The sequence below is a fragment of the Aythya fuligula genome, chromosome 4 (assembly GCF_009819795.1).
Source record: "Aythya fuligula isolate bAytFul2 chromosome 4, bAytFul2.pri, whole genome shotgun sequence".
Taxonomy (NCBI): Eukaryota; Metazoa; Chordata; class Aves; order Anseriformes; family Anatidae; genus Aythya; species Aythya fuligula.
Genome location: NC_045562.1, coordinates 13,428,531 through 13,456,325, shown reverse-complemented (window position 1 = coordinate 13,456,325; position 27,795 = coordinate 13,428,531). Strand labels below are relative to the sequence as shown.

Sequence of the window (27,795 nt, the reverse complement as noted above, 5' to 3'; positions counted from 1 at the left end):
CACAGGACTCTGCCTGCATTGCTGAGCCTGAAAAGCAGCCAAACAAGGCTCATTTTGAGCCCCCCAGAGACAGCTGATGGCTTGATGGCTTCATCTCCACATTGGACCCCCAAACCAGTGCACAGAGACTGGTGTTGAGCTACAGCGTGCAACATTTCACCTCTGTTTTCCTGCCCCAGCTCAGTTTCCCCAGGTACCTTCCCAGCCGCCTTCAGCTGCCCCCGTTTTGCTTTTCTTTCTGCCCCAGGCCGTGTTTGTGTAGTCCGTAGGTTCGTGCCCGCGCCAATAGGAACACAGAGTCAGAATCCACACAAAGGTCGTTTAATTAAATAAGTAATCATATAACTCTGCAGTCAGATGCTTGGCGATCTTCATCAAAGCAAGCACGCCTCTGACTCGAATCACCATAATTTATATGCAGCAAACTTGTGAAAACTCTCTCTTTGGTTACATTTCATTGGCTATCTTAGCTCACCTAACCTATCTCCACTGAGTTTGCTCATTACAAAGGAGCAGCGGTGGAGGGAGGGACACCAAATCCCACATTAACATATGTTAATGCCCCTTGACGAGCAAAAGGTAACTATAATTAGAAAACCAGTCTGGATCTGGCTTTCTCCTTCTTTTTACCCTTTTATCCCTTTCCTTCCTTGCTTCTGCTAGCTCAAGGCTACCTGTCTCTTTCTTTCGGCTGAAAGACTACGCAAGCTACAGGCCTCCCAATTTTCTTCAAGGTTTCCTTGTTTTTCCCAGCCTTGTGACTACATTTGGACATGGATGGGGGGGATCAGAGTACTGGTGCTTTGGCCATGACCCTCCCCATCCCACCAGTGCTGAGAGGCTCGCAGGCAGAGCTGCCCAGCCCCAGCTCCCACCAACACCACCCTGGGAAGGACCCAGGCCACACCCGCTGTGCTCTCTGGATTTTTATTCTGTGGGTGCTTAGACCTCCACAAGCTCGGGGATGTCTTCTGTGTCCCCCGAGAGGTCTTCTGCATGCTCTGGGATGTCGTCAGCATGCGTTGTGCTCTCTTTGTGCTCCAGGCTGGCTTCTGTAGGGTGGGGAAGAAGAGGCAGTGTCAAGATATGGCCCCTGGCCGTGCCCTCCTGGGCACCGTAGGGAAGGCGGCTGGGGCAGCGCTTGGCCGCCCCGGTGGGAGCGGAGCAGAGAGCTCCGTCCCGGCTCTCACCAAGGACGTGGAGAGCGGCATCTGCGAAGGGCGTCTCCTGTGGTGACTCCTGCTGGTGCCTCAGTTTCTCCAGCAGCTCGGGAGCACGTGTCTCCTGGGGGAGAGCAGGGAGGTGTGAATTCTGCTTGGGCCAGAGAGGCCTCGTTGCCGAGCCCTCCGACTCCCATGGCCCCAGCATCCCCCCAGGACAGGGCTCACTCACCAGGTAAGAGTAGACATCATGCTGCAGCTCTGCCCCACTGCACCTGATGGACTTCATGACGACCACCTGCAGCCCCTTTGGCTCGACTAAAGGAGCGCAGCTGTAGAGGGCTGTCCTGCAAGCCTGGAAAAGAGCATTGTGCTTGGTCGTTCCTTCTCCTGTGTGTGCCAGGGAGGCAGCTCCTCAGGGAGCCTTTCTGTGGGATTGCAAATAAGCTCAGGGGGTCCTTACGTTGGATACTGCACAGCTGGGGTCCTGGAGGTGCACGAAGAGTCTGCCCAACGTCTGCTCCACTTCTGCTCTGAAGAACGTGGTGAGATTGCCTGTGGCGCAAGCAGCCAGGGCCGTGTAGAGATGGAAGGCCGCAAAACGAAGGTCCTCTTGCTCCTGCAACCCAGAAAGCCATCTGTAAGCTGGGTCACAAAGGCATCTCCTCCCAGCCTCTCTCCAACAACGAAGCATCAGGGACTGACAACGGAGGGCGTGTGAGCAGTGCTGGTGGCAGTGGTGCTTTGGGAATGAGGTCACCTCATCACGGCCCCTTCCCTCCATGAGGAAGGTCCCTTCCTCGTCCCATCCCTAAGAAATGGCACCTGAGCGCTGGGGCCCTTGCTGCATCCCACCTGCAGCAGAGAGAGAGGGGCCGCAGCAGCTGGTTGCCTGCAGGAGCACCTCCACGCAGCACAGGCAGGCCCCTGCCCACCCCACACCCCCCGGACAAGTGGCAGAAAAGTAGGTTCACTCACGGCATCGAAGAACTTCCTGGTGGAGCGGGCGATGCTTTTGAAGGCCTCACCCAAGCCCTTCGCCATGAGCTTTCCAAGTATTTCTGCCAGGGCCAGCATGCTCTCCGCAGCCACCCCAGGACAGTCCGCCTTCTCCATTTCACGCCCCAGTGCTTCCACGGCGTTCCTCTTGTACCTCCGAAACTGCAAAGGCAAAGATGTGCACAAGCTGCTCGCGGCTGCTGCCCGCAATGCCCACCCTTTCTCCCCACTGCTGTTTCGCAAGGGGGTGCAGCTGCGGCACAACCCCGTGACGAACGGCACTGGCACGTTTGGCAGGAGGTTTCCCCGCTGCCACCGTGCTGAGCTTGGAGAGCAGCCTGGCTGTTGGGAAGCCCCCATCTGCCTGTGCTGCTCTGCCCCAGGCTCCCCAACTGCCCTGCAGCCCTGCCTGGCTCTCTGCTGGGGGGCTGCAGCCAGAGCAGAGGGAAGTGCACCTCACCTTCTTGGGCAAGCCACTGGCAGCACTGCCCAGGCCTCTCGCTGCTATCTGCTTCACAGCATGGCTCGGACTCTTCAGCTTCTCCAGGAAGACCCGCACCAGGGGCTTCAGGAGACACTTCCCCTCAGCTGGCGGGTCCTTCACCACCTACAAGACAGCCAAAGCTCTGTTAGTACCGGGAAGGGACCTGGGCCGGTCTCTTCCATGAAGAGACACCCTAAGCAGCAGTTTCTTTGGAAAAGCCCTCCGAGCCCGCCCTTCCCCACGTGCCGCCTCACCTCAGTGAAGAAAGCCAGTGCCGTGAGTTGCAGGTTTTGCGAGGAGGAGTGCAGCCACGGCATGAAGCTCCTCATCAGCGAACGTGAGATGAGCTGGGCACGGAGCAGCACTCTGCACACAGAGCACAAGCAGGTGATGTGGTCAGGTGGGAAGGCCCCGGGCCGCGGCCCGAAACGTCCCCTGCTGCGGAGCAGGCGCTGCCCTGCCTCCCAGGAGAGCTCCCCAGGCACATGGGAAGGGTTCTGCGGCTGCTTCCCAGGGGGAGGTGAGATGCAGCCCTGGGCTCTCACCTGGTCAGGAGCTGCACGGCATTGCAGTGCCACTTAGGCACGTCCAGGAACGGCCACACTCGATGGTTCCAGAGCACCTGCCGCCACCTCTCATCCAGGATTCTTCTCAGCACTTGTTCCAGAACAGCGCTGTAGCGTCTGGTGAACGAAAACCCACAGAAAACCCTCAGAAATTTCCACGCCTGGGAAACAGGGCAGCCCTTTGGCTCCCTCAGCATCACAAACAAATGTGCCTGGCTGGGGAACTGAAGCCCCCTGTTCCCTGCCCCTGCTGCTCCTTACCCGCACACCAGATCCTCTTCTTCCGTTTCCCTGAAGGCTTCTTCCGGAAGACTCAGGGGGGGAAACAGCACCAGCGTCCCCAGTTCAACGCTGACCCCCTTCAGGAGGACGGGAAGGAGGCAGAGAAGCATGTCCTGGGTTTCCTTCGTGGTCAGCAGAGCAGACATCACCTCAGAGATGGCATAGAGGAGCTGCAGGAAAATGTGACCCAAAACAACCTGTTAAACACCGCCTTTCCCACCAGCCCGGTGGTGCCCCTGTCCCCCGGGGGACTCTTCCTGCCTGCAAGTCTCACACCTTGTGGTGACCCCCAACTCCCTCACCCTGCTGAGCTAAGTGAGAAAGCAGGCAGGAAGCTGTAGAGATGCTCCTGCCGACGAGCATACCTTGAGAGAATCCAGCAGTTGACCAGCAACCGTGAGCCGATGCCTGGCTTCAGCTGCCTTGTCCAGCGTCAGAATTAAGTGATACAGCACCTTAGGCCCAAGGTCGCTGCTGCCCAGCCTCCTCCAGAGCCTCACCACATCTCTGCAAGCAAACAGACGTCCACCTGTGAGCCCTGTCCTCTGGGACCCCTGGTGCCCTTCCTTCCCAGAGGCCAAACGCTCTCCTCGCCAGCAGCAGGGCGCACGCTGCCTGCTTCCCCAGAGACACGAGCACCCGGTCTCGCAGAGCTCAGGCTTCTGGGGGAAGAATGGGACCTGCTGCTTCCCTGGATCCCCCCACTGCAGGCAAGCCGTGGGGTTGCTGTTTGGTGGCCACGGAGGGGCAAGGGGGAGCGCACATACCTATCTGAGGCCAATTCTGTCTGGAGGAGGGTGTCCACCACAGGCTGGATTTGTAAGCCGGCCAGGAGACAGATTGTCTTGAAGAGGAGGCCCTCAAGGCTCTGCTCCATAGTGTGCCTGGCCTCCCACAGGATCTTCACGTATTTAGACACCTGCAAGGAAAGGGGCGAGAGGGAACACTTCAGCGTATCCTTCGCCTGTGCGGTCCCCTCAGCCCCGCCCATGCTCGGGCTGCGTTTCTGCAGTCCACACGAGGTGCAGCACCACAGCCAGCAGGGAAAAGTCAAGGCCGAGGGGAACAAGTGTCTCCCGTACCTCAAGGTATATTTCGTTTCCACATGTCTCCAGGAACACGATCAGCCAGTCGCCAGCTGCTTGTGCATGCTCCTGGTTAGTGCACAAGAAGGTCTTCACGATGGAGTCCATGAAGCTCCTGGCCTGTCCCAGGGGGAGGTACTGGCAAACATCCTGGAGAGAGAGGAGAGACTGTCACGGCTCTGCTCCAGCTCTTTTGGACAGAAAGGAGACGCGAGGGGCCTCTGAGCTCAGCAGCTCACTGGTCATTGAGAGGGCACTCGGGGCACACTCCTCTGTGCACACGCTGTTTTTCGTACTTGCTGCAGCGGAGAGGCTTAGAACCGTCTCCTCTTGCACGCAGGGAAGCAAGACGAAACGCACCTCCTGACAAAGGCACTCGGGCCCCCACCCCACTCTCTGGAGCCAGTTACCTTCGCTATTTCGGCACGGTCCTCACGCAGAGGCCTGTCCTCCACGGTGTCCAGCCTCTCACACAGCTCCCTGATGTCGGGCACTCGGAGCACCACTCTCCAAGCCCTCCCCAGGCCACAAGCTGTGAGAGAAGGGAGTCCTGGTTAGGGGAACTGAATCTCTGGGCCCAGACACGCACAGAGGGGGATGGGGAGCAATGGCCTCGCTGGGCAGGGAAGGAAGAGAAGATGGGGCCGCTGGAGGCCAGGAAGAACCCGCTTTCCTCACCTTGGATCCGGAGAAGGCAGCTGAGGCAGGCCCCTGCCCTCTGCCGGAATGTGGCCTGGGAGTCGCTCAGCAGAGGCCCCAGTGCACCGAGCAAGGAGCCGAAGCCCGAGCAGCTGAGTTCCTTCTGTGGGGGCAAGAGGCAGGAGGAAGGTCACAGGCAGCCCAGTGCCTGCTCGCCTCCCCGGGCCGTGGCCAGCAGGGAGAGGGAACGGGGCACGCGGGGCTCATACTCACCGAGCACTTGAAGAGTTCTTCGTAAATGCCCAGCAGTTGGGTGCAGAGCTGCAGGGCCCTCTCTTGCTGCCATGTGTTCCCTGAGGTGAGTTGGTACAGCAAGACCTGGGGTGGAGCAGACGTGTCTCGTGACGGGCGGGCGTCCTTCTTTCTCCCCCCGCCACCCCTCTCTGCCTCCCTCCCTCCTCTCCTGGCCCCTGCCCTGGGGCTCCGCGTGGCCCCAGCCCCGCCAAGCACCGGCACTGCCACCCCCCTGCCCTCCCCCAGGAGCCGTTTCCCCACCAGCATCTCCCTGTGCCAGCCTGGCTCTTGGCTCTGCCTCCCGCGGGGCCCGTTCCTTTGCCTGCCCTGGCATCGCAGCAGGGAACGGATCCCCCTCGGAGCATCCCCAAAAGGCCCAGCTCTGCCCCACGGGTAACTCACCAAGACCATGTTCGCGAAGGTGCTGCGGGTGCCTTCCGCTCGGAGGAAGGCTGACATCAGCTGGCCCAGAGCTTCCTCACACGACGTTTGCAGAGGCTGAAAGTGGGAAAGGAGGACTGAGGTTCAGCACCGCGGCAGCTGCCAGAGCACAGGGAGCGCCGAGGTGCGATCCCGACAGAGAGGTGTGCAGGGAAGGGCTGGCAGGTACCTGCAGCTCTGTGTCCGCAGGAGGGCACGACAGGACTCTCCAGCAACACACGGCCACCTGGGCGTGCCTCCTCTCCCACTCCATGCAAGGCTTCAGCTTGCTGGATGCAGAAAAAGGGGGAGAAAACAGTAAAACAGTGAGGGGCTTTACCAGCCGTCTCCAGAGTGGCCCAAACGCCAGCTGGGTTTGAGCCCCAGAGCCGGCCTCCCCAGCCTGGGGCACAGAGCTCACCTCAACTGCTCCAGCAGCCGAAGCACCTTGAGATGCACTTGGGACACGGGGCTGTTGCAGCCATCCTCCCTCATCAGGTCCTGCAAGGCCCAGAGAGACGCACTCAGGGTGGGCAGGGGCACGGAGGGGCCCGCATCAGCCCCTTCATCCCCACGGCCACCACAGAGCCACCGAGTGCCAGCGCCCCAGGGCCCAGCAGCTGGGGACAAGGAGCTGGGGGGTGGCCGCTGGAGACCTCCGGGAAAAGCTGCCTCCCCTGCGGGCAGCCCCAGCTCCAGGCACTCACCAGCAGGACCTTCAGCACCTCCACCTTCTTGCCGAGCACGAATCTCTGCTTGGTGTCCACAGCCTGGATGGCACGGATGATCTCCTGGATACTGTGCACCAGGGCGAGCTTGTGCTGCAGTTCCTGAGACCAGAGAGAGAAAAACACCAGTTGAACTGCTTGGAGAGCTGGGAGAGGAGCACGAGCGAGGGCTTCTTTGGGGCTGGACATTGAGGACAAAGCACGCAGGGGACGCTCAGAAGGAGGCCGTCCATCTCGGCACGTGGGGACACCCAGCCCTCCCTGCTCCTTCCTCTGTGCCCCACGCCCCTACCTTTGTTTTGCAGGCATCGAAGAGCTCCAGGATGCTGGCCAGGATGCGTTTCTCCACGCAGGCCAGCAGTTCTGCCTTGGGCGCATGCAGTGCAATCTTGCCATAGGTAAGCAAGACTGCAGCCCACGTGGCCTGATTTCTCCGCTGCCTGTACAGCGCCTGTGTTGACAAAGATGCCCCGAGATGTCAGTCCGATGCCCGGGCCGCCGTGAATTTGTGGGGCTGGGGAACGGGGCTGTGAGGGAGCTGTCTGGCTCGGCTATGCAGGGCCATGGAAAAGCATCTGAAGGACTTTGTCCCGTTCCTGCCCTGAGGCGAGCAGCCCGTGCCCGTCAGGGGTGTGCTGGCCGTGGAAGGCTTGCCCATGGCCCCCAGGCTAGGGGCAGAGCCAGCCACAGCTCACAGGGCTCCTGGCCCTCAGCTTTCTGCAGGGGGCAGGCGTCTTAGGTAGCTCTACCGGGAGGGACAAGTGCAACGTGGGTGCCACGACTCGGCCACCACCGTTCGGGAAGTGAAAACAGGGCAAGAGAAGGCCAAACACTCAAAGCCTGCTGCCATTACCCTTCGCCGTCTGCTGAATTTGATGAGCGCCTTGCTGAACGTGCACACTGCATCCAGGGCCAGGTGGAAGTGGCGCTCAGCAGCGTAGGAGACCACGGAAACTATTCCCTGCAATGACAGAGAAATGGGAGTGAGCTCTGGCACACGTACGATGGCAAGGCAGGACATTGCCCGAGGGAAACAGCAGCTCCCAGGATATGGAAAAGGTCCGGAGCAGGGACAAGGGGACACTGGGCAGAGCAGGGGCAGGAGAGGGAGAGGAACCTTCACCTGTTTGTCACACGGCCTGGTGGCATCCGTTTCTTTCAAGTATTTCAGCAGCTGCCCTTGGACGTGGGTGAGCTGCTGACAAGAGGCCAGCACCGTGCCGAGAGCCTGGTACAGGAACTTCTGCAAGAGAAGAGACCGAGCCGTGGTAGCGGAGGGAAGCACCTTTGGGGCGAGGGCAGGGGGAGCGGTGCCGACAGCCCGCAGGGGAACGCGCTCCTTCAGCCCCAGCCCCGGAGCCGGGTGCCCCGGGCTGTGCTGCCAGGAGGGCGCAGGCAGGGAACAAACCTTCCCCTCCTCGCTGCTGGAGGAGCTGCTCAGCTGCTGGCTCAGCTCCCGGCTCAGGCACACGATCCATAGCTGGTCCTCCTGCATCTCATCCGCTGACTCCATCAGGAACTGGGGGGGAAAAAGACGACAGGAGGCCAATGTTGTCTCGCCCTTTGCCCGGGCCTTGCACAGGAGCTGCCGGGGCACAACTGCCCGCAGCCTCACCCCCGGGGATGCTGTACCTTAAGTAGATAGCACTGCCACTCTTCGGAGTCCAGGGAGCCCTCTGGATGCTCTGCAAAGCAAGAGGAAGCAAAATCCCTCGCTGTCACTTGAGCCAGCACCAGGGAAGAGTTCCGCACTCTCCTTCCCTGGGAGCCCAAACCCCCAGAAGTCCCAGGCTTGAAAGGGCCTCAGATCGCCTGCACCACAGCTCTTGCCAGGCTGCAGACCCCAGGGGCAAGCCCATCCCAGCAGATCCCAGCCTCCACGCTGGCTGCCCGGAAGGGGGACGGCAGCGGTTCCCCTCCACCATGCTGGGAGGGAGGCTCTTTTCCTGCCCCCTCCAGCTCTCCTGAGCCCGGCGCTCCACACTAGCACCTTACCTTCCAGGTACTGCAGCATGCAGGGGATGCACGTGGGCCACAGGTCCTTCAGGGATCCGTGGATCCTGCTCTGCAGGGCCTGCAGCAGCTGTAGGACAGCGGCCCCACACCCTCTGCATCCAGCAGAAGCCGCCACCACCTAGGTGAGGACAAAGAGAGACGGGCTCACTCCTTCTGCCGGGGACGCAGCTTCTCCCACCAGGGAGCTCGACCCCAAAAAGCAAAAGCAGCCCTGCCCCAGCACCTCCCCCTGCCCCTGGCCAGAAAAGCTCTTTCCCCACGGCCCCGCTACTCACCAGCAGCTTTACCAGGAGAGCCTGTGGCGTGGGTGTCTTGTCTGCAAGGAAGAAGAAAGGCAGGGTGAGCCCCTGAGCACCTCGCCCCCAGCCCCTCCTACCTTCGATGCCCCCATGCAGCTGGGAGGGAGGAATGCCCCAGGAGGGCCCCTGGCCGAGCCCAGCACACGTTGCTGGGGCACTTTCTGCTCTCACCTTGCCCCTGGGCAGCATCAGGCATCTCGGTGTCCTCTTGCCCTTCCGTTTGCTTCTGTCTCTCGATCACGGCTTGGAGACAGCGGGACAGCGCGAGCAGCAGGCTGCAGTCCTGGGCCGGCACCACGTACCGCAGGAGCCGTGGCCACAAGAGCTGCAGAGGAAGAGGAGGCAGTTTGGCACGTTAGCATGCCCATCGCGGCTCGGAGAGGGAAAGGACGGCTTTCCCCAAAAGGGGCAGGCGAGGGCTGGCAAAAAAAACCCTGCAGGTGCAAAGTGGCTGCAGCAGCGGGGAGCAGGACCACTTACTTGGGTCATGCCTCCAACGGAGACATCCAGAGACTCCAGGACATCTATGCACTGGGCCTGAAGGTCTCTTTCTTCTTGGAGGTCTTCTACTGCCTGCAAGACAGCGTTGGGAAACCCCCCGTTACTCCCAGCTCCTGCCTCAGGAGGCTCTGTGGAGGAGGAGGACGGCCAGGCCCCACGTCCCAGCCCCAGCTCGGGAGCAGCGAGCGCTGCACAGGGCTGTCGAGCACACGAGGTTCTGCGGGGCCCAGGCGATGCTGCGAGTGCCACTGAGGGAGCTCTCAGCACAGCCTGGGCACGAAACCGAGCCGCGGGTGTCCCGCTCTGTCCTTACCAGTCTGTCCGAGGCCCGCCTGAACTCCACAAAGATGTGCGCCACCGCTTCCCACGCCAAGCAGCTCTGGAGGCTGACGCTGAGCAGGTCCTTGATGAAACCCAGGAGCGCGCTCCTCACCTGTCAAGGGGACGCTGTGGTTACGGTCTGCCCCGCCAGCAGCCACAGGGAAGAAACCTTCACCTAGGGCAGCCCCCGCAGCCCATGGAGAGGCACCGAGTGCACAGGAGAAGGCTTCGCTGCCTGGGCTCGGCTTTGTACAGCTCCACAACCTGCCGGCTCAGGGGGCTTCCCCTGCCCTACTCACCTGGGTGCTGGCCTCAATGAACAAGGGCTGCACAGCCTCTACAATTAGGGGCAGCTTCTCTCTCACTACAGGTTCTACAAGAGACACAGAGAGGTCCACGTTCAGGCAGGGCTCAGATGGCAGAAGGGATCCCTCGAAGCTCCCAGGCTTCTCATGCACAAGTGGGACAGCACAGCAGGGCTGGGCTCTGACTGCAGGGGAAGCACTGGCGTCCCAGAAGGACTTTGTTTCTGCAGCTCCTGCTGCCTTGCAGGGCCTGAAAGCTCCGACAGCAGATAGCTTCAGCCCCCCGACTGCCCCAGGCCTGGCCTGTGGTACTGACCGTCACTGCGTGCCACGGCTCCCAGCAGAGTCAGCGCTGTCCCGCGGATGCTCTTGTCCTCACTGCTCAGCCGGGACAGCAGGAACATGATTGTCTCCTCTGGGCAGATTTGAGCTGCGGGCAGGACACCACATTTTGCGTGAATAGTCAGAAAAACCCCACGGCTGAGGTTCACAAGGAAGTTGCGAGCACACGACGGGCATCGTCCCGTTCCCTCCCTTACCTTGAAGCACAATGCACTCCCTCAGTTCTTCTTTGTGGCCTGCGCTGTGCTGCCTGGCCTCATCCACCATCTGTGGGGAAAAAGGTCCATTTTAGAGAACGATCGCAGGCAGAGCAGCCATCAGAGGCTGCCTTTTGGGTCCCTTTGGGTCCCGGCACTCCAGAGGCCTCCTGCCAGGTGGAGGAGGCGGAAAGGGCTGAAGGAACTGAGCTGCCCCTCGGGCCTGCACAAAACAGCCAGGATCAGGGTGCTCACAGCCTCGAGGCACCTCCAGGAAGGTCCTGGTGGAAGGACGCCCTGCCCTGCCCCTCTGTGGCAATCCGGCCTGCAGGACGTGGGCCAGCAGCCCAGGCACAGGCTCCCTTTACCTGGTGGTGCACAGCAGCAGTGATGGCACTGAGCTGGTCCTGGGGGGCGACACCGTGAAGTTCCTTCAAGGTTGTCAGGAAATAACGGAGGTTCTACAAGAGAAGGGAGAGGACGAGCGGGTTAAAGGCACATGGGAAGGAAGAAACCCAGCACGCCTGCAGCATGGGGAAGCCCTGCCCACAGCTGCACCAGACCCCGCGCAACGCCTCACCTCTGTCACCCGGCAAGTCTCCTGGAGCTCCTGGTACTGCTGCAGGAGCCAGAAGACCTGCTTCCACACATTGTCCTGGTGCTGTGCATCATGGAGGATGACGGCCATCATAGCAGCCACTGCTCCCAAGATGGCCTGCTTGTCCTACAGAGGGAAGAGAGGCGAGATGCTCTGAGTGCTGTCCAGCACTCGGCGTCCCCCAGCACGTGCCTGCCTTGCCCACAGGGGGCTTTCCCTTTCCCTTCTCTCCAGAGGAGAGCCATCTCTGGCTCTCTCCAGAGGACAGCAAGCGTTCCCCTGCCAAAGGGCCAGCAGCTCTCACCTCCTCCTCCTCCTCACGGCCCAGCCAGTTTCCCACGGCGTGGCAGAACAGGCCGTACACCTGCTCGCAGAGCTGCGCCTCCCCGATGCGAGGGAAGGGGCACTGCTCCCAGGCACTGAAGTAAGCATTGATCGCCCTCGACCACTGCTCCAGCACTGCACCACAAGAAAGGAGCTCGTCAAAGCTTGCAACAGGCAGCGTGCCCGGCTCCCTCACCCATGCCCGCGTGGAGCAGTCCCTGGCTCGCCAGGCTTCAGCTCGGGACCAGCAAGTGCTGTGCTCCAGGCATCTGGACTAAACTACGGTGCCCCTCCTGCCCACTGCACCTCAGCCTCCTTCTCTACCTCCTCCTCCTCCTGTTCCTCTTCCCCTCCAGCACTTACCATTGCAGCCCCCACCCTGCCCTTCCCAAATTTGCCCCCCAGCATAGGACCACGCCGCCATCGGATCGGAGCGAGGCAGCGAGAGCCCGCCCGGCCCCTTCCCCTCTACTCACCACTGCAGATGATGCGCAGGATCCGGCTGCTCTCCACGTGGCTCAGCACGGCGTGCAGAGCAGCGAACGTCATTTGGGTGAAGGGGATGCACCGCAGGGCTGCAAGAGAGAGGACGGGCAGAGGGACAGAGGGAGCCACGGTCAGCCAGAGCCAGAGCAGCACCGCGGGCAGGAGGGCTGGGGAGAAATCCCAGCTCCGGGCGAGGAGGTGCCACAAGCCCACAGCCCGCCGGCCCAAAATAGCCTTCAGGGAGGGGCAGGGGCCCTGCTCCTGGCCATCATGGACCATATCCCAGAGCACAAGGCCAAAGGGGTCATACCATAGCTGCTGGCCAGTTTGCTCAAGGTGTTGAGCACAAACTCCTGGCATACTCCTCCCTTCATGCTCTTCAGGTGGCCCTGGTGCTCGGACATCACAAACTCGAAGTGGGAACGAGCCAGAGCCACCAGGACGTCACCAGCAGCTGCTGTCACTTCGGTCATCGCGCCCTGAAAAAGAGCCACAGGTGAAATGCTGCCCAGGAGAGAGCTGGGGAGAGGCGGGCTGCTCCGTTCGTCCTCCTAGAGAACAAGCTCACCTGGGCTGCCTTCACGTCTCCAGCCACCTCTGCGAGCACTCGGTTGACAACGCCGCTCGGCAGATGGGTGTCATCTTCTTGCAAGACGTGCTCGAGGCGGCGATAAGTCTCCACTCGCTCACCCTAGGGAGAGACCACGACACCTCTTGCTTTGCCCTTATTCCTGGGCAGCTGCGAGCTGCTGCCCCTCACTCTGGAGAGCCCACAGGCAGCACCAGCTCTGTCAGCTCACCTCTCTGTCTTGCAGCTTCTCCAACAAGGAAGTCACGACGGTGGCAGAGGTGGCAAGAGTCTCAGACCCCGTCTCTCTGCCACCATTCCTGTGACGTCTTTGTCTAATCCTGATCCCTACGCAAGCAAAGGAAGATGGAAGGAAACAACCAGTTTGCATCAGCTTGGCTGGCCGTGGGGATTCGCACCAGGTGGGGCAGGCATCCTCCCAGCACCGAGAGCACAGGCCGAGGACCCATCTCTGGTGGTGCTGGGAACTCATGGGGATGCGGCCCCCGGCCTCCCACTGCTCCTTACCAAAAAATCTACTCAGCCTCTCCATCGCAGCAGGATCACCCCAGAATCTCTCTCTAGGTCCTACTCCTGCGGCCGCCGAGAGGCAATGGGCCACCTGCCCTCACGGTGGCACTTACAAGGCACCCAGCCATTGTGACCTCATCAAGGGGCCTCGCGCATCACAGAGGGTTGCCACAGAAACGGGGACACGTCACAGGGCAGGGCCGGAGGTGGCAGCACTGCTCCCCTCCGTGCCTTTGCCTGATTGTCTCCAAAGAAAGAAGGTTCTGTGCACGATGAGACGGTGATCATCTGGAAAAGGTCTGGAGCAGGGCTGGGACAAGCCCCTGCCCCAAGGGCACAGAGGGTCTCTCACATGGAGACCCATCCTCCATGGTCTCCAGCCCCTCACACAGCTCCTTGAAGTCAGGCACTTGGAGCACCACTCTTCTCCCAGTCCTCGTCAGGCCACAAGCTGTGAGAGAAGGGAGTCCTGGTTAGGGGAACTGAACCTCTGGCCCCAGACACGGATAGAGGGGGATGGGGAGCAAAGGCCAGGGCCCTCCCAACCCTCCCATGGCATGATGCCACCAGCCCGGCTCTGTGGCTGACACATCCCGGGCCGCACAGAGCCCTCCTTCCCCTGGAGCTGTTTTGGGGCAGCGGGGCCACAGGCAGCAGCCACAGGCCTCTGCTTCCAGCTGCTGCATCCCCAGGTCCTCCCCACAAATTCCTCAGCGCAGACAGCACAGATGCTGCTCACTGAGGAGGAGGCAGGAGCTCACTTCCAGCTGATTTCTGAGTGGGAACGGTGATTGTGTAGGGCCGCAGAGCGCCCCGTCCACTCCCTTCGATGCGACAGTGTTTCTCGACTGGCTGGCCAGGGATTTAAACCAAAGGCCTCGCTGGGCAGGGAAGGAAGAGAAGATGGGGCTGATGGAGGCCAGGAAGAACCCATTTTCCTCACCTTGGATCACGGTATCAAAGAACTTCCTGGAGAAGCAGGCTATACTTCTGAAGGCCTCACCCAAGCCGTTCGCCATCAGCTTTCCAAGTATTTCTGCCAGGGCCAGCATGCTCTCCGCAGCCACCCCAGGACAGTCCGCCTTCTCCATTTCACGCCCCAGTGCTTCCACGGCGTTCCTCTTGTACCTCCGAAACTGCAAAGGCAAAGATGTGCACAAGCTGCTCGCGGCTGCTGCCCGCAATGCCCACCCTTTCTCCCCACTGCTGTTTCGCAAGGGGGTGCAGCTGCGGCACAACCCCGTGACGAACGGCACTGGCACGTTTGGCAGGAGGTTTCCCCGCTGCCACCGTGCTGAGCTTGGAGAGCAGCCTGGCTGTTGGGAAGCCCCCACTGAGGAAAAGGCTGAAGTGCTTAATGCCTTCTTTGCCTCAGTCTTTAGCGACAAGACCAGTTGTTCTCTTGGGTACCCAGCCCTCTGACTTGGTGGCAGGGGATGGGGAGCAGGATGTGGCCCTCATAATCCACAAGGAAATGGTTGGCGACCTGCTACGGCACTTGGATGCATGGAAGTCAATGGGGCCAGATAGGATCCACCTGAGGGTACCGAGAGAACTGGCAGAGGAGCTGGCCAAGCTGCTTACCATCATTTATCAACAGTCCTGGCTATCGGGGGAGGTCCCAGTTGACTGGCGGCTAGCAAACGTGACGCCCATCTACAAGAAGGGCCAGAGGGCAGACCCGGGAAACTACAGGCCTGTCAGTTTGACCTCAGTGCCAGGGAAGCTCATGGAGCAGATCCTCCTGAGAGTCATCACGCAGCACCTGCAGGGCAAGCAGGCCCAGATTGTTATAAGTTGCCCCCTTAATTTTTCAGAGAGCATTGTATTAACCATAGAAAGGAATTTATTGAGTAAGCCAACAGCAAGCAAAACAGCGCTGGGTGGCTGGGGAGTCTCTTTTTATACCTTGGTAATTCCGGGATTACGCAGCACATCCTGGTATGTTCTGCGACTGCGCGCACTGTTGCCAGGGGGTCATCTCTGTCCCTCTGGTGGTCGTGAAGATGAAGGCTGTAGTCTTCCTCAGTGTTGTGGTTCAACTTCTTTTTTTGTTTGGTCATGTTGGCCCAGCATGAGACAGGAAGGCAGGATGTGGAGACACTAGGTTAGCAACTTCTCAGGAGATGGTTCCATGAGCTTTGCAGCAGGGTCTTTGAACAAAAGAGGCAACTGAGATGCAGAAGGAGAGAAGGGGAGGGGGTTCTCTTTTTTGTTACATTAAGCAAAAGAATTTTCATAGTGTCTAGCCAAGCATTATACAGCTCCTTACTTCAGCAGGGAGCTTTTGCAACTCCCGCTCCTCAAACAGAACTCCTTGTTTTTATAATACAAAAGACAATGAACAAACATTTATTGTGTATTACATTTCCCAAGGATCAACTTTCTCACCTAAGGTAGTCCAATGCAGAAAGAGAGGTACTCCAAAGTTCTGTTCAGATATTGCCTTCTAGATCAGGCAGGTTGAATCAGCCTCTGACACATTGTCTACCCAAAGACTACTGGCAGAGTCTGATTTACTGCTTTAGACCCAAATCCAGCTACAAAGGAAGATAAATCCTTCCCTTAGTCTGGCTCAATCAACAGGCAACTGGAAACAGTTTTTAACACTAACAGGCAGAAAACAGTACAATATTCTAGATCTTCAAGCAAATTACTATATCCTTAAAATATTTTAATTCAATTCCTACTTCTTTGGTCTTGAATACAACTGAACTCACTTGTCTCCACTTCAGAAAACAGACATTTTTCTGAATTTTCCATTAAACCAAAATGTGGAGAATGATTTTGTGGTTTTCATCCATTTTCTTTTGGTTTTACTGGCACGTTGAAATGTACGGAAGAACAATCACTTGCTCTCATTATATTCCAATCTTCGATTACAGCACTACAGAGAAGATCTTATTCTGAAATTACTTTTTTAATGGGAATAAGTCAATCACAATTTATTGAGTTCTCAAACTGCAACTACGATGGCAAACACCGTGCATAAACTACATCAAGATAACAAATTACAGTAAGTAATATCCAACCACAGAAATGTAATTATACAGTTTCAGCATTTCTTATCAGGGCAGTTGAAAGAACTGAAATGAATCTGAAATCTACAATGAGTTGTGTTACATCCAACCTGAGATCCACCCGATGTGCTGAGCCCGCCGCATCCAGGCTTCAGGATCAAGCTCTGCGAGACGATAAGTGCTTCAGGAAAAAGGTGATGAAATATTCTCACATCCTAGCCTTTACAAATTCATATTCATTTCTGTTGGCAAGAAACTGGATTCCACTTCTCTTTCTATACTTATCAGTATCATTAAATACTACAATTCTGAGTATTACAGGCAAATCTCTAGTCCATCACTCCAGCACTAAGGACTGGGATACATCTGAGCTGCCTTTCTTTGCTTGGTAACAGGTATGGATGAAGCGAAAGTGAAGAAATACCTGACAACCTGTCACGTCGTGTATGAAAAGAGTACGAGTGCACATATCAACAGTTAGATAAATTATGGCCTGACAGACAATGGGTTGCAGTAAGACTCCTAAATGATGCTAACTCTCTCCATCAGAGACTTTGCTATGACCCTGAGCCAACTGTTTATCTTCTTTCCCCTCTCTATCGTAACAGCTCAGATTGCAGCTTCTTTAGGAAAGAAATGCATCTATTTACTTAGCATAAAGAGTAAGAGACCCTTATCTTAATTTGATCCTCTAGGCACCATGGTAATTACAAACAACAACAATCAGTGGAAATGATCAAATAATTAATGTGAAAAAACACTGAGATGCATCTTATAAATTATTCAAGCAGCCACGGTTATTAATAACTTCCTAGATTATTGAAACTAAGCCAACAATAAAAATTAATTTATTTATTTTTCCTTAACCACTTCCTTCTGCTACCATCATTCTGTAAGACAGAAAACTACAATGGCGCGTTTAGCAGCAGTGGTATCCTCACTGAAATTAAGTGTTGCCTTTGGATAAAAAGGTTTGCAAGAGAATTTTTCCATTGCAATGATTTGCAAAGTCGTAACATTCGTGTCCATATTAAATTTTACAGATGCTTTTTTATTATTTTTAATTACCAAATATAAATTCAGGTCCTATATTACCTGCCACACCATCTTAAAATAATTCATAGAATCATTAAGGTTGGAAAAGACTTTCAAGATCATCTGGCCAAGGTTATGCTGTCATCCCATAACTCTGGAAATTTGTAATCCTAATTCAAGCACTAGAAATATAACATGTAATGTACATCAAAAGAAACAACATAATGCCAAGCACAATTTTCTACTACAATAAGCTGGGGATTGGCTGAGCAGAAAATTCATCTTTTGTGCTGCATGCATCAGTAGGCCACAAGTGAAAATCAGACCTCTATCAAATGCTTGAATGATAATGACTCTTGTGAAGCTATTTCACAAGTGTCAGAAGACAACAGAAATGGTTTTCTGAAGTCCTGGAGTCAATTGTTAGCTCTCTAGAAGTCAAGGTAACAGAAATCTGGTTTTGCTCACTTTCACATTGTTCTCAATATACCCAGCTTTGGCTCCAGGTCCTCTGCATTCCACACTGTTGATCAGAACAAAGCGTTCCTAGAAGATGCAACTTTTGCACTGATCTGGAATAACACGGGAAAGCAGCAAGAAAATGAATTAGCTGCCAGAAACTAAGAGAAGGGAACTTACTCGTATTTTACATAACCGAGATGGTTAAAAGGCCAGGAACTCCATGCAAATTAGTTCACAGTGACACTGTTTGTAAAACCTCAGTTTTGCCACTCTATGCTTTATGGTTTAACCCAACAGGTAGCTGACAGACACTTCCCACCCACACCCACCCAGCAGGATAGGGAAGAGAACTGGAACAAGGTAAAACTCATGGTTGAGATAAAGACAGTTTAGTATGACAGAAAAAGGAAAATAATAAATAATAAAAAGAATATACAAAAAAGTGATTTACAATGCAGTTTCTCACCACCTGCTATCCAACACCCAGCTAGTCCCTAACCAGCAGCATCCCTGCCAGCCAGCTCCCTCCAGTTTCATTGTTCAATGTGACCCCATATGGCAGGGAATATCCCTTTGGCCTGTTTGGGTCTGCTGTCCTGGTTCTGTCCCATCCCAGCTCCTGCTGCACCCCCAGCCTCCTCGCCGGCAGGGCAGTATGAGAAGATGGATAGTTCTCAACTTAGTTGTTGAGCAATGCTTACACAACTAAAATAGTGTGTTACCAACATTATCTTTGTCCTAAATCCAAAATACAGCACAGTACCAGCCACTATGAAAAAAACTAACCCTATCTCAGCCACAACCTAGACAGCATAACACACCCGACGTACTAAGGATTACACAGCCCCATGATTCAACTTTACATGCAACAGATTGGACCAAAGATGCAGACTTCTTTTAAAGCAGCCCGGAATATACTGATGAGAACACCATCCGTTGATGCAGTATAGTCCTGGACTGCAAGTGTAAAGCAATAAAAAAAAAAAAAAAAGCAAAAAAATAAAGCAATAGCTTCACTGAATGCACCGATGTATGAATGTTCCACATTTGGCTCTATGAAACAGTATGATCTGCAGCATCTTCACAGCTGTCTCTGTGCACACATGTAAAGAGATGGTTCATTTATATAGCTTCCTCCAAGACAGAAACAGTTTAAAAAGTACATAAAGTCTGCAGACATGCAGTTCTACAAAATTTGCCAAGTCAAAGTTGTTAGTTGCTACACTGAGGACACCTCCACTGTTCTCAGCAGCCCATGTTTCATAGTTTTCCATAAAACATTATTGAACAGGACCTCAGAAAAGTGTGTCTGCCTCCATCCCAATAAAGGAAAAGTGCAGTTATGTTGTTTTTCATTATCGTGCAAGAACTCGAACTGCGGGAGCACCAAACCCTGATGACACATGAAAGTGCAAGGAAATCAACAGACAACACAAGATATGAAGCATGGGGTCAATAGCTTGTGGAAAAAGTTCTGTTCAAAGAAACAACTGAGCAGAGACTAGGCATAGTAGGAAGGGAAACTGCAGTCTTGCATCAGAAAAGGCACCATTTCATGAATTACACAGTACACTGTGCTAATACCATTTCTTCCTGTATAGTCAAACACCTGGCAGAGTGTAGCTAACAGCAGAAAAAAAAACAAAAAAAAAACATGTAGTGAAACCTTGGCAGAGACTTGTTAGCAAGTCTAGTATTACTGGTACTGAAAATTACTAACACCAAGAAACATTTCAAATGTATTCCTCACACTTTGAGTCAGAGCCCATGACTTTGCTGTACTGACACATGGGCTATGAATATCCACCCAAGAAATAGCACACGACAATACTACCCTTTCCCACTCAATAACCAAGACACATTTCAGACCTATAAGGAAAATGAAGCACAGCAGAATCACAGGTCTTTTTTTTTTTTTTCTGGCCTTAAGACAATTATCACTTTGTGACATGAAAAGACTAGCACCAAGTTAATAACTCCAGACACTAAGTTTTCACCTTTATCATGTTTAGCAACCATGGAGTTTTGCATTATCTGTAACGATATGTCTCTGACCGTCCAGGTTGGACACCTGGTCAAGGAACAGGAAGCACAACTGCTGCTGCTGTTGTCTAGAGAATGGAGCTTGACACCACAGAGGCAAACAAAAGTTCATATAGCCAAATAATTTAATTGAGGCAATAAATTAGTATTTTTTACTGATTCTAGCCAGACTCTCTCTGTGACTGAATCTCAGCTATAGGATGAAGCTGAGAACAGTGAAGTGCACAGTGATGACTCAACTAACATTAAGTTTTACTCTAAGAAGCAACTATTTCAAGTAGCCATCAGAATAAAAACATTTCTTACCTTCAGAGCAAGATACAGACAGTGTGCAGTAGAAAACATACAGGGACTGATTCTGAGAAGCACAACCAACAGTGAACAACCACCAGTTCGGCAAGTGCACTCTCTGCCCAGGCTGAGAAGGGGATCCTATGGGGAAAAAAACAAAACAAAAAAAAAAAAAAAAAAAAAACAACAAAAAAAAAAAAAACAACAACAACAACAAAAACACACAAAGCACGATGATGCTTCTAAAACCCTATGAGAACATATACATAAAAGGGACAAGTGGTCAATGCAAACCCATCCATAATCAAAATGCTTTATAATTGTTCAGCATTGATTTGAAAAGCTTACCCACCTCTTTCTCTTTTCAATGGTTCTTTAGCTTATAAAATCATATCGCTTAATCTTCCACGGAATCATTTAGGTTGGAAGAGACCTCCCAGATCACCTAGTCCAACCTCTGACCTAACACTGACCAGCCCTCCCCTAGATGCAGAGCTTAGTGCCATGATTTCAACATCTTTTAAATACCTCCAGCTCCGTAGCCCTGCTCTGGACACGCTCCAGGGCCTCGCTGTCCTTCTGGTAGTGAGGGGCCCGAAGCTGAACACAGTGCTCGAGGTGCGGCCTCACCAGAGCAGAGCACAGGGGGACGATCACCTCCCTGCTCCTGCTGGCTGCACCATTCCTGACACAAGCCAGGATGCCGCTGGCCTTCTTGGCCACCTGGGCACACTGCTGGCTCGTGTTCAGGCGAGCATCAATCAGCACCCCCAGATCCTTCTCCTCTGCACAGCTTTCCAGCCACTCTGCCCCGAGCCTGTAGTGCTGCATGGGGTTGCTGTGCCCCACGTGCAGCCCCCTCACGCTCCCCAGGGCCCGGCAGGGGGCGCTGCCGGCCCCTCTGGCGCCTCCTCAGCCGCCCTGACAAGGCGGCCTTCAGCAGTCACGCAGCCAGCTCCGGCATCGCGGGGGTTTTGCCAGGGTCATAACTGATCGATATTTGCCTGACCTGCTATTAAAGACCAGCCGCGGAGACTCAGATCCTGACCAGAAAATCTAATCCACTGTATTTTTGTGTTGGAGAACGTTTTCCTAATACCTACCTTTTTCTTCCAGAAATTTAGGTCCATTAAGTCCTGTGCCACTCACAACATCTCCCTCCTCTTTTTAAAAGGAAGCTTCTTCCAGAGATGCTGATATTCTCTAAGTCACCACTACTCATAAGATAGGGAAATACACCCAAAATCTGACAATGCATCTCCCAATTATTTTAGGGAGCAATTAGACACTGAAACTCTTCCCTCAAAACAATAACATTTCAAAACCAATAACATTTTCCCTATTGTTAACAAAGACGTTTGTACAACAGAGTTTTGCCTCTTGCAGTTATTGCTACTTACTGTCTGGTCAGCATAAGCTCACTTACAAAGTCTACTTCTACAGAACATAAATTTATACTAGGAATAAAATGGAGTCATTTTTCTGTTATAAACATACCACAGAGGAAAGTTTTTTGTCCTGTTTTTAGGGACAAACACCCCAAAAAGACATCATTAAATTCCAAAAGGTGAGTTTTCATCAGAAATAATTGAAGCCAGTCACCTTTTTTATTTGAAGGAATAAAAAAAAAAAAAAAATCCCTCAAAAATACCAAGGAGAAACATACCACTATAAACAATCCCCCTGCCTACTTTGCCCTCACTGCATGTCTTCTAGGCAAAGCTTCAGCCACACCTCCAAAGCTCTCTGGGTCATTGCAAGCTCTGCAGGAGCCCTGAGATCCCTACAGTGTGCCCATCTGTCACAGCAGAAGCCAAACTGCATTCACTCCCTGCTCTTTGCAGGGCCCTATGGTGACCTTCCATCTTCCCAACAAGCCTAAGTCTTCCAGCCTTCTCACAAAGGCACGTATCAACTCTCTTAGGAGATAAATTCACGCATGCAAAGAGTAAATCCACGCAGGCATTTTTATAAGCAAGCTCTGACTCAAGGTAAAGTGGAGAGTGGGACTTTCTGGTAGGTTTACCATAGATCTGAACAGAAGCAGTTAAACCAGTGCTCTCTACATGAAATTCACCAGTGGTAACCGTAAAATGTATAAAGCCAAAAGAAGTTCAGAAAAGATTAAGGAAACAATTTGAAAAGAAAAATAATGATAAAAAAGCAGCTATTCTTGCTGTCAGTTCTTCAAACAGTCTGATAAACCTGAAGGCAAACAGGCAATCTGAAGACTGCTCCTCAGGAAAAGTTATAGTAACAGATTCTGGGAATTTCTCACATATGTGTTATCAAATGGCTAGCAGTATGTCTCAGAGTTGACTTATGTCTACCCAGAGATGGCAGCAAGCCTTGCAGAGCATAGTTTTTGCTCTTGAGTTGTCATCACATCTCTCCTGGTCCAGCTTAGTAGTCTGAACCCAGGAGCATTCATCATTCACATAAGGTTCTTCCTCCAAAAATTAAACGCCTGGCTTGTTCAGCACAATCTCATTCTGGGGGGAGAGGGATAGAGCCCCTTTTGCAGAAGGGATAGCAAAAAACAAGTATTTTATTTTCAAAGTAAGTCTGCTTGGAAATGCATTTGCATGTGTAGGATGAGCTTTAGCACATACATCCTTATATTTGATAAGCATAAAGCTAAGAAGAAGTTTGTTTTTCCTGACGTGAACACTTGGGCAAAGATAATCTCACATCAAGGGCAGCTCTGCTACTGCTGGCCCAAGGGGCAGTCACTAAGAACCAGCTCTTCATCTTTACCATGTACAGTGGTGCAAGTCTGTGACCACACTGCCCATTACACCTACTTGAAACCTAGTTGTAAACAAGAGCACTTACCACTAGAACAAGCAGGCCCCCAGCTTTCTTTCCTAACGTGACTTCAGACAAATCTCCCACCTGCATTTTAAATCTATCAAGCTTTTCTTTCACAATGACACTAAAATGAGGCTTGTGGGTATTCAAGATTAGCTTACAGTAAATGGAAATTAAAGATTAGCTCTCAGTCAAAAATAGTGGTTCACAGTTCTACACGCAGCTTGCAAACAGACTCTGGAAATATAAGACCCTAAATAACAGATGATATTGCAAAGTGAGTGGATGCCACATGGTGAGATACAAAACCGTCAAGGAAAGAAGACATTTTGTAAAAAGTAAATAAAAATGTAGTACCAAAAAGTGCCTATATTTATTTCATACCCCCATAGGATTTGGTTTCATTCCCAAATGTTGCTATACCAATAAATCCTCCTTCCCTAGGAAGCTACAGCAGCACAAAGGATAGAGGAAATGACACATAAACAATCTGTGTGTTGACAAGAAGGCAATTTTGTAATATGTTGTTATTTATGGGCGACGCTTAAGCAGATGGAAGATGCATCAAAATGAGAGTTTCATTTAGAACATGCAGGCCATGGACAAGTCTGTGCCGAAGCAGTGCACCACGGGGAAAATACAAGGAACTGCATTACAACATTTAAAAGATACACCTTGTATGTAAGGAAGAGTGTGGAGTGAGGTCTGAGGTGCACCTAGCTGTGAAAAGCCCTCTTGCTTCCAGAAGATGCAATGGGCAGATCACGCGATTGATCATGCTGGAAGTCTTCACCAGCACTGAGCCCACAGCCCAGATTTTGCAGATGGACCTCCCTGCCATTTTACTGCTCCTTCCAGGTAGAAGTCTTTCTTTTTACAAAAGAAAGTCCTGAACTGCAGTCACAACGGTGAAAGCAGCTGCAGGATTTGGCCTCCATTCTGTGCGCTAGCAGACAGGAATTGCATTCATTACTCCACTTTGTTCATGAGATCCCAGAGACTACAGCAGGGGGAAGGAACAGGCTGGCCTAAAAGGCCAATGAGCAATTTCCACCCAAACTCTGAGTAACACAGCACGCAGCTCCCCGTGAATGCACTCATTTTAGCTGCATTGCTTTCCATCGCATTAGCTCATGCATGAAAGGGGGAAATAAATTAGCAAGGGAAAAATATTTATGCCTCCTCCTCTCCCTCCCCACTATTTCATTTGATTCTAAATCAATTTGGAAGCCCTGCTGGCTTCAGGGCCCTGAAGTGCTGACAGCCTCAGGGAGCTTTTAATATCTGCAAGTCCAACTCTCTATTTTCCTCTCAATTGGCAAGGCCCCTTAGTCATACCATGGGACACAAGAGGGAGGAAAGCAGTTTTAAAATAGAAGCCTTTTTCTAATAACCAATTTCATTTCCTGATCAAAGCTGAATTTTAAGAGTTTCCCACCCACCATTGAAGCATCCGCACACAATGCTAGGATAATAGCCATCTCACCCCCCTCCCACACCCTCTGGCAGTCTAGCTCCTCACGTCAGATGAGTGTGTTTACCAAGGGTTAGGTTTGTAGCTTGGTTTCCCAAACAGTTATGTGGTCTGAATGTGCCTTTCTGTCTCCCTCTGCTAATTCCGAGCTCATTAGCCTATTTCAACTGCTTTTGGCAGGAAGGAAGAGGCCTCAGAAACGTTTATGCTTTTTGCAGGAATCAGCTGCAAAGGGAGTGAACAGGCCACTCAGGACCTGGCTGAGGAAAAGGCTGTGCTGTGAGTGCCCCCCGATCAGGCCCCAGAAAACCTACATAGGAGATGCACCTCAAGGAACAAACTCACAGGAAACTAAGGTTCGTTAACTGTGCTCCTCCTCAAGCTATTCTTTCTCTTCCTTCAGCTCCGTCCAAGCTTCATGATGCTAAATACCAATCCAGCCTGCAATATTTAACAATATTCCATGTCCAGCAAAGTACTGTATGCAATGTGGAAGGATGTGGGGAAGTGATGAGCAGGGAGCCAAGAGCACCAACGCCAGCAACAAGCAGTATCACAGAAGGACTCAGTGCAATTCAGGTTCCTTCCACCTTGTGCAGCAAATATCAAACCACGTAATAAAGCAGTGCCACTACCAAAGGAGCCTGAGGTGCCCTCCCTACCCAGCAACTCATTCTTATCCCTGAAACATGTCAATATAAGCACCTGATTTCCTTCACAAATTCATGGGACAGGGAAACAATTACACACCAAAAAAAAACATCTGCCCATTATGTTGATATCAGCCACATTGTGCTCATGCCAGGACAGAAACATTCATGGTAAAAAGGGTGGAAAAGAAGACAGGGCTAGGGCCTCCTTTTCTTTTGGTGTTGTAGATGGCTCAAATGCACAGTAAATTTCAGAGTCTATTTCTGGAGGTGATACATGAGGTCTGTTATGTTGATAACTGCTAGACAACACTCTCCATGTGAATATAAAATCAGCTACCAAGAAATACAAGTTTAAAACACAGTTTCAGTTTGTCTGGAAGTACTTGAAGTACTTGCAAGCTCAAGTTAAATTTAGCTGATAGATACAGCAGGGAGTAAAAGACAGTAGAAATGAAAGTGGTCAAACGAACTACTTAAAAGTGCAGTATTTTGACACTTCTCTTCAAAGTGTTTTTCTCTCCTCCAAAAAGTTGCGGATTTTTTGTTTGTTTAAGCAGTATTGTCTTGCTCTCCACCACTGAAACAGTGTTTCACCTAATGCTTTTTACAATTTTTGGTAAACATTGAAAGGCTGAAGTTTCTGCTTTACCAAAAATAAAAATAAAATACAGGAACAAAAATTCTCACTTTCAGATCAACAGAGAAAAAAGTTTTCTTTTTAGTTTTTGTTTTTTAAGAGAAAAGAAATCTGAAACTCCCTGAGAGTTTCTCTTCTACAGCTTTTCACAACTTTGCATCGTTAAACTAAAGAACAGGCTTGAAAGAGTTATGACTTCTGCTTTGTAAAAATGCAAGTAGCACACTTTCTGTCTGAAGCCTAAGAGGGCTTAGGATGACTTAAGAGAGCTAGCTCACAGTCAGTACTGAGACTACAGGCATACATAGCATTAGCTTAAATACACGGGTTAGAATGAGCCCAAACATTAAAAGCTAGAGCGGAGAACACACATAATACAGCCTGTTAAAATGGGGTGGTGAAATGGTTTTCTAGATTTGTTTTGGCACTGGTAAACACCCACAAGGTGATTTAGCAGTAACACAGCCATAGCAATACCGTGACTGCATTGCAATTCGGATGTCAGGGAAATATTTCACACAATAGCCTCCTAGGAGGAGCTGCCCGGTGGGGTAGCAGGGCACATCACCCACTATTGTTTATGAGCTCGGCAGCAACCCAAATATGCAAAAAGAAGTTAATGTAGAATATATCAAGAAGCAAGATCAAGGTTTTTTTTTCAAGAGTCCCTTTTCTCAGGGGTAATGATTATTAAAAACCTTGATTTGCTAATCATAAAGGTTAAACTAATTTTAAAAGCATGAAAATGAATATGGATTAGATACTGTAAACTACCTTGTCTCATTATTCTACGTCTTGATAGAGATGACTGCTTTGGCTTTACAGGAGAAAAAGAAAAATGAGGGAAAGAAAGAAATACTAATTCATTTCTTCCATGGTTTTGCTCAATACCTCCAGAGGTGCACTTCAGCAAAAAGCAAGCCCCACATCACAGCGGTCCCTTCACCCACGCAGAGGTCCCCACGGAGCAGACTGCAGAAAAGAGAAACAAAATCCAGGTTTTCTGATCAAAAGACAGGAGTAAGCACAAAAGCACAATGCAGACACGCTAGATGTGACCTCCCCTCTCTACTTACTTCAGGGCCAGACCAGGCTAGGCTAAAGGCAGAGGCACAGAGTGTTATTTCAGGATCCACTCCACTTGCCTCTGGAAAAGTGATTGAGGCCTCCAGAAGGGTGATTAAGGCCTCCAGGCATTATGAGCTCAGGTGCTGACCATTAATTAGGGTTGTGTGAGCCCCCACCCTTCCCTACCAGCTGACATCAATTGCCAGTAGCTGCTGTGGCTACAAAGGCCATGGGAAGCTTCTAGAAGCAACAGGGAATGACAAGTTCCCTGTTCCTCCTCCTCCACCCCAATTAATAAATGTAACAAATTTATTAACTAGTAAATTACTGAAACACCAGCTTAGTTTCACATTGAACCTGTTGTTGCCTTCAGGGGGCAGTGGCGACCTGGTTCAGGAACGGCACGGCGACCAACCCCAGGCCGCTCGGTCCATCGGCTCACAGACACCAATGTGGTGGATGGCAAATGGCGTTGACGTCGAGTCACATGGCATTATATACCCGAGGCCCATAGCGTCACTTCCGCCTGCTTACATCACAGACCACACGCTGCTGTCCATCAACGGACGGGCTCCACCTTTCCGTACAGCACGACATCTTCTGGCCGCCAGACCCTAACTACCCACATTTCCCCCCTCCCTATGCACAACCAAATTAGCTAAAATATAACAATCTTAAGATGTAGACATCATAACTTAAATAAAAAACATAAAGCACAATAACCAGGAGAAAACTAGGAGGTAACTGGTAACCCTGAGTAAATACACTCTTAAAGTAGTTGTTGGTGTTCTACCAACATAATGTTAACTTTCTCTAACCAACTTTTAACAAACAACACAAGCTTATTTAGTATACAAGGTCCAAAGATAAGATCATACAAAGGCATCACAGCCCCCCACCCACAGAGGCCGCTTCGCTGTCGTCTGGGTTCTGCCAGTGTGGAACTCTCAGGCTTAGACAGGACGCTTGATAACTTATTGTCTTCTCTTGTCACCGGGGTATACAGGTTACAGGGGTGTCCGATGATCCATTCCTGTGAACAGAAACTCAGTTTTCATTAGTTTTATTCTGAGTCACTGTCGGGTCACTGCACTGAACTGGCGCCAGTGCCCGATCCACTGTGATCTGGCAGATAGTAGGCGAGTTGATCATTCCT

The 27,795-nt window shown here is 52.2% G+C and overlaps 1 protein-coding gene across 1 annotated transcript; it reads right to left on the bottom strand.

Annotated features, from left to right (window-relative positions):
- Window positions 1-942: 942 nt before the first annotated feature.
- Window positions 943-14,236, bottom strand: LOC116488560 (maestro heat-like repeat-containing protein family member 2B). Its single transcript, XM_032186216.1, has 38 exons — window positions 14,089-14,236; window positions 13,498-13,596; window positions 12,847-12,962; window positions 12,615-12,737; window positions 12,357-12,525; window positions 12,037-12,135; window positions 11,541-11,695; window positions 11,219-11,362; window positions 11,007-11,099; window positions 10,639-10,708; window positions 10,416-10,529; window positions 10,094-10,167; window positions 9,787-9,906; window positions 9,453-9,545; window positions 9,144-9,297; window positions 8,949-8,989; window positions 8,653-8,791; window positions 8,290-8,342; window positions 8,066-8,176; window positions 7,781-7,900; window positions 7,511-7,618; window positions 6,950-7,108; window positions 6,637-6,759; window positions 6,351-6,430; window positions 6,120-6,219; window positions 5,912-6,007; window positions 5,255-5,378; window positions 4,987-5,108; window positions 4,574-4,726; window positions 4,259-4,410; window positions 3,857-3,998; window positions 3,471-3,661; window positions 3,189-3,326; window positions 2,898-3,009; window positions 2,620-2,766; window positions 2,139-2,321; window positions 1,624-1,779; window positions 943-1,284 (listed from the first exon to the last, which is right to left on the bottom strand). Exons 1-38 carry the CDS (start codon window positions 14,234-14,236, stop codon window positions 943-945), a joined length of 4,863 nt encoding a protein of 1,620 aa, XP_032042107.1.
- Between the last annotated feature and the right edge of the window lie 13,559 nt (window positions 14,237-27,795).

What these genes read in the sequence shown, in the direction of transcription:
- LOC116488560 (XM_032186216.1), bottom strand. Translation starts at nt 14,236, where the DNA reads ATGGAGAAGGCGGACTGTCCTGGGGTGGCTGCGGAGAGCATGCTGGCC. An exon ending in CAAACTGGCCAGCAGCTATG is followed by an intron (nt 12,136 to 12,356) that starts GTATGACCCCTT and finishes TCTCTCTTGCAG; the next exon opens with CCCTGCGGTGCATCCCCTTC. An exon ending in ACCGTGCCGAAATAGCGAAG is followed by an intron (nt 4,727 to 4,986) that starts GTAACTGGCTCC and finishes CTCTCTCTCCAG; the next exon opens with GATGTTTGCCAGTACCTCCC.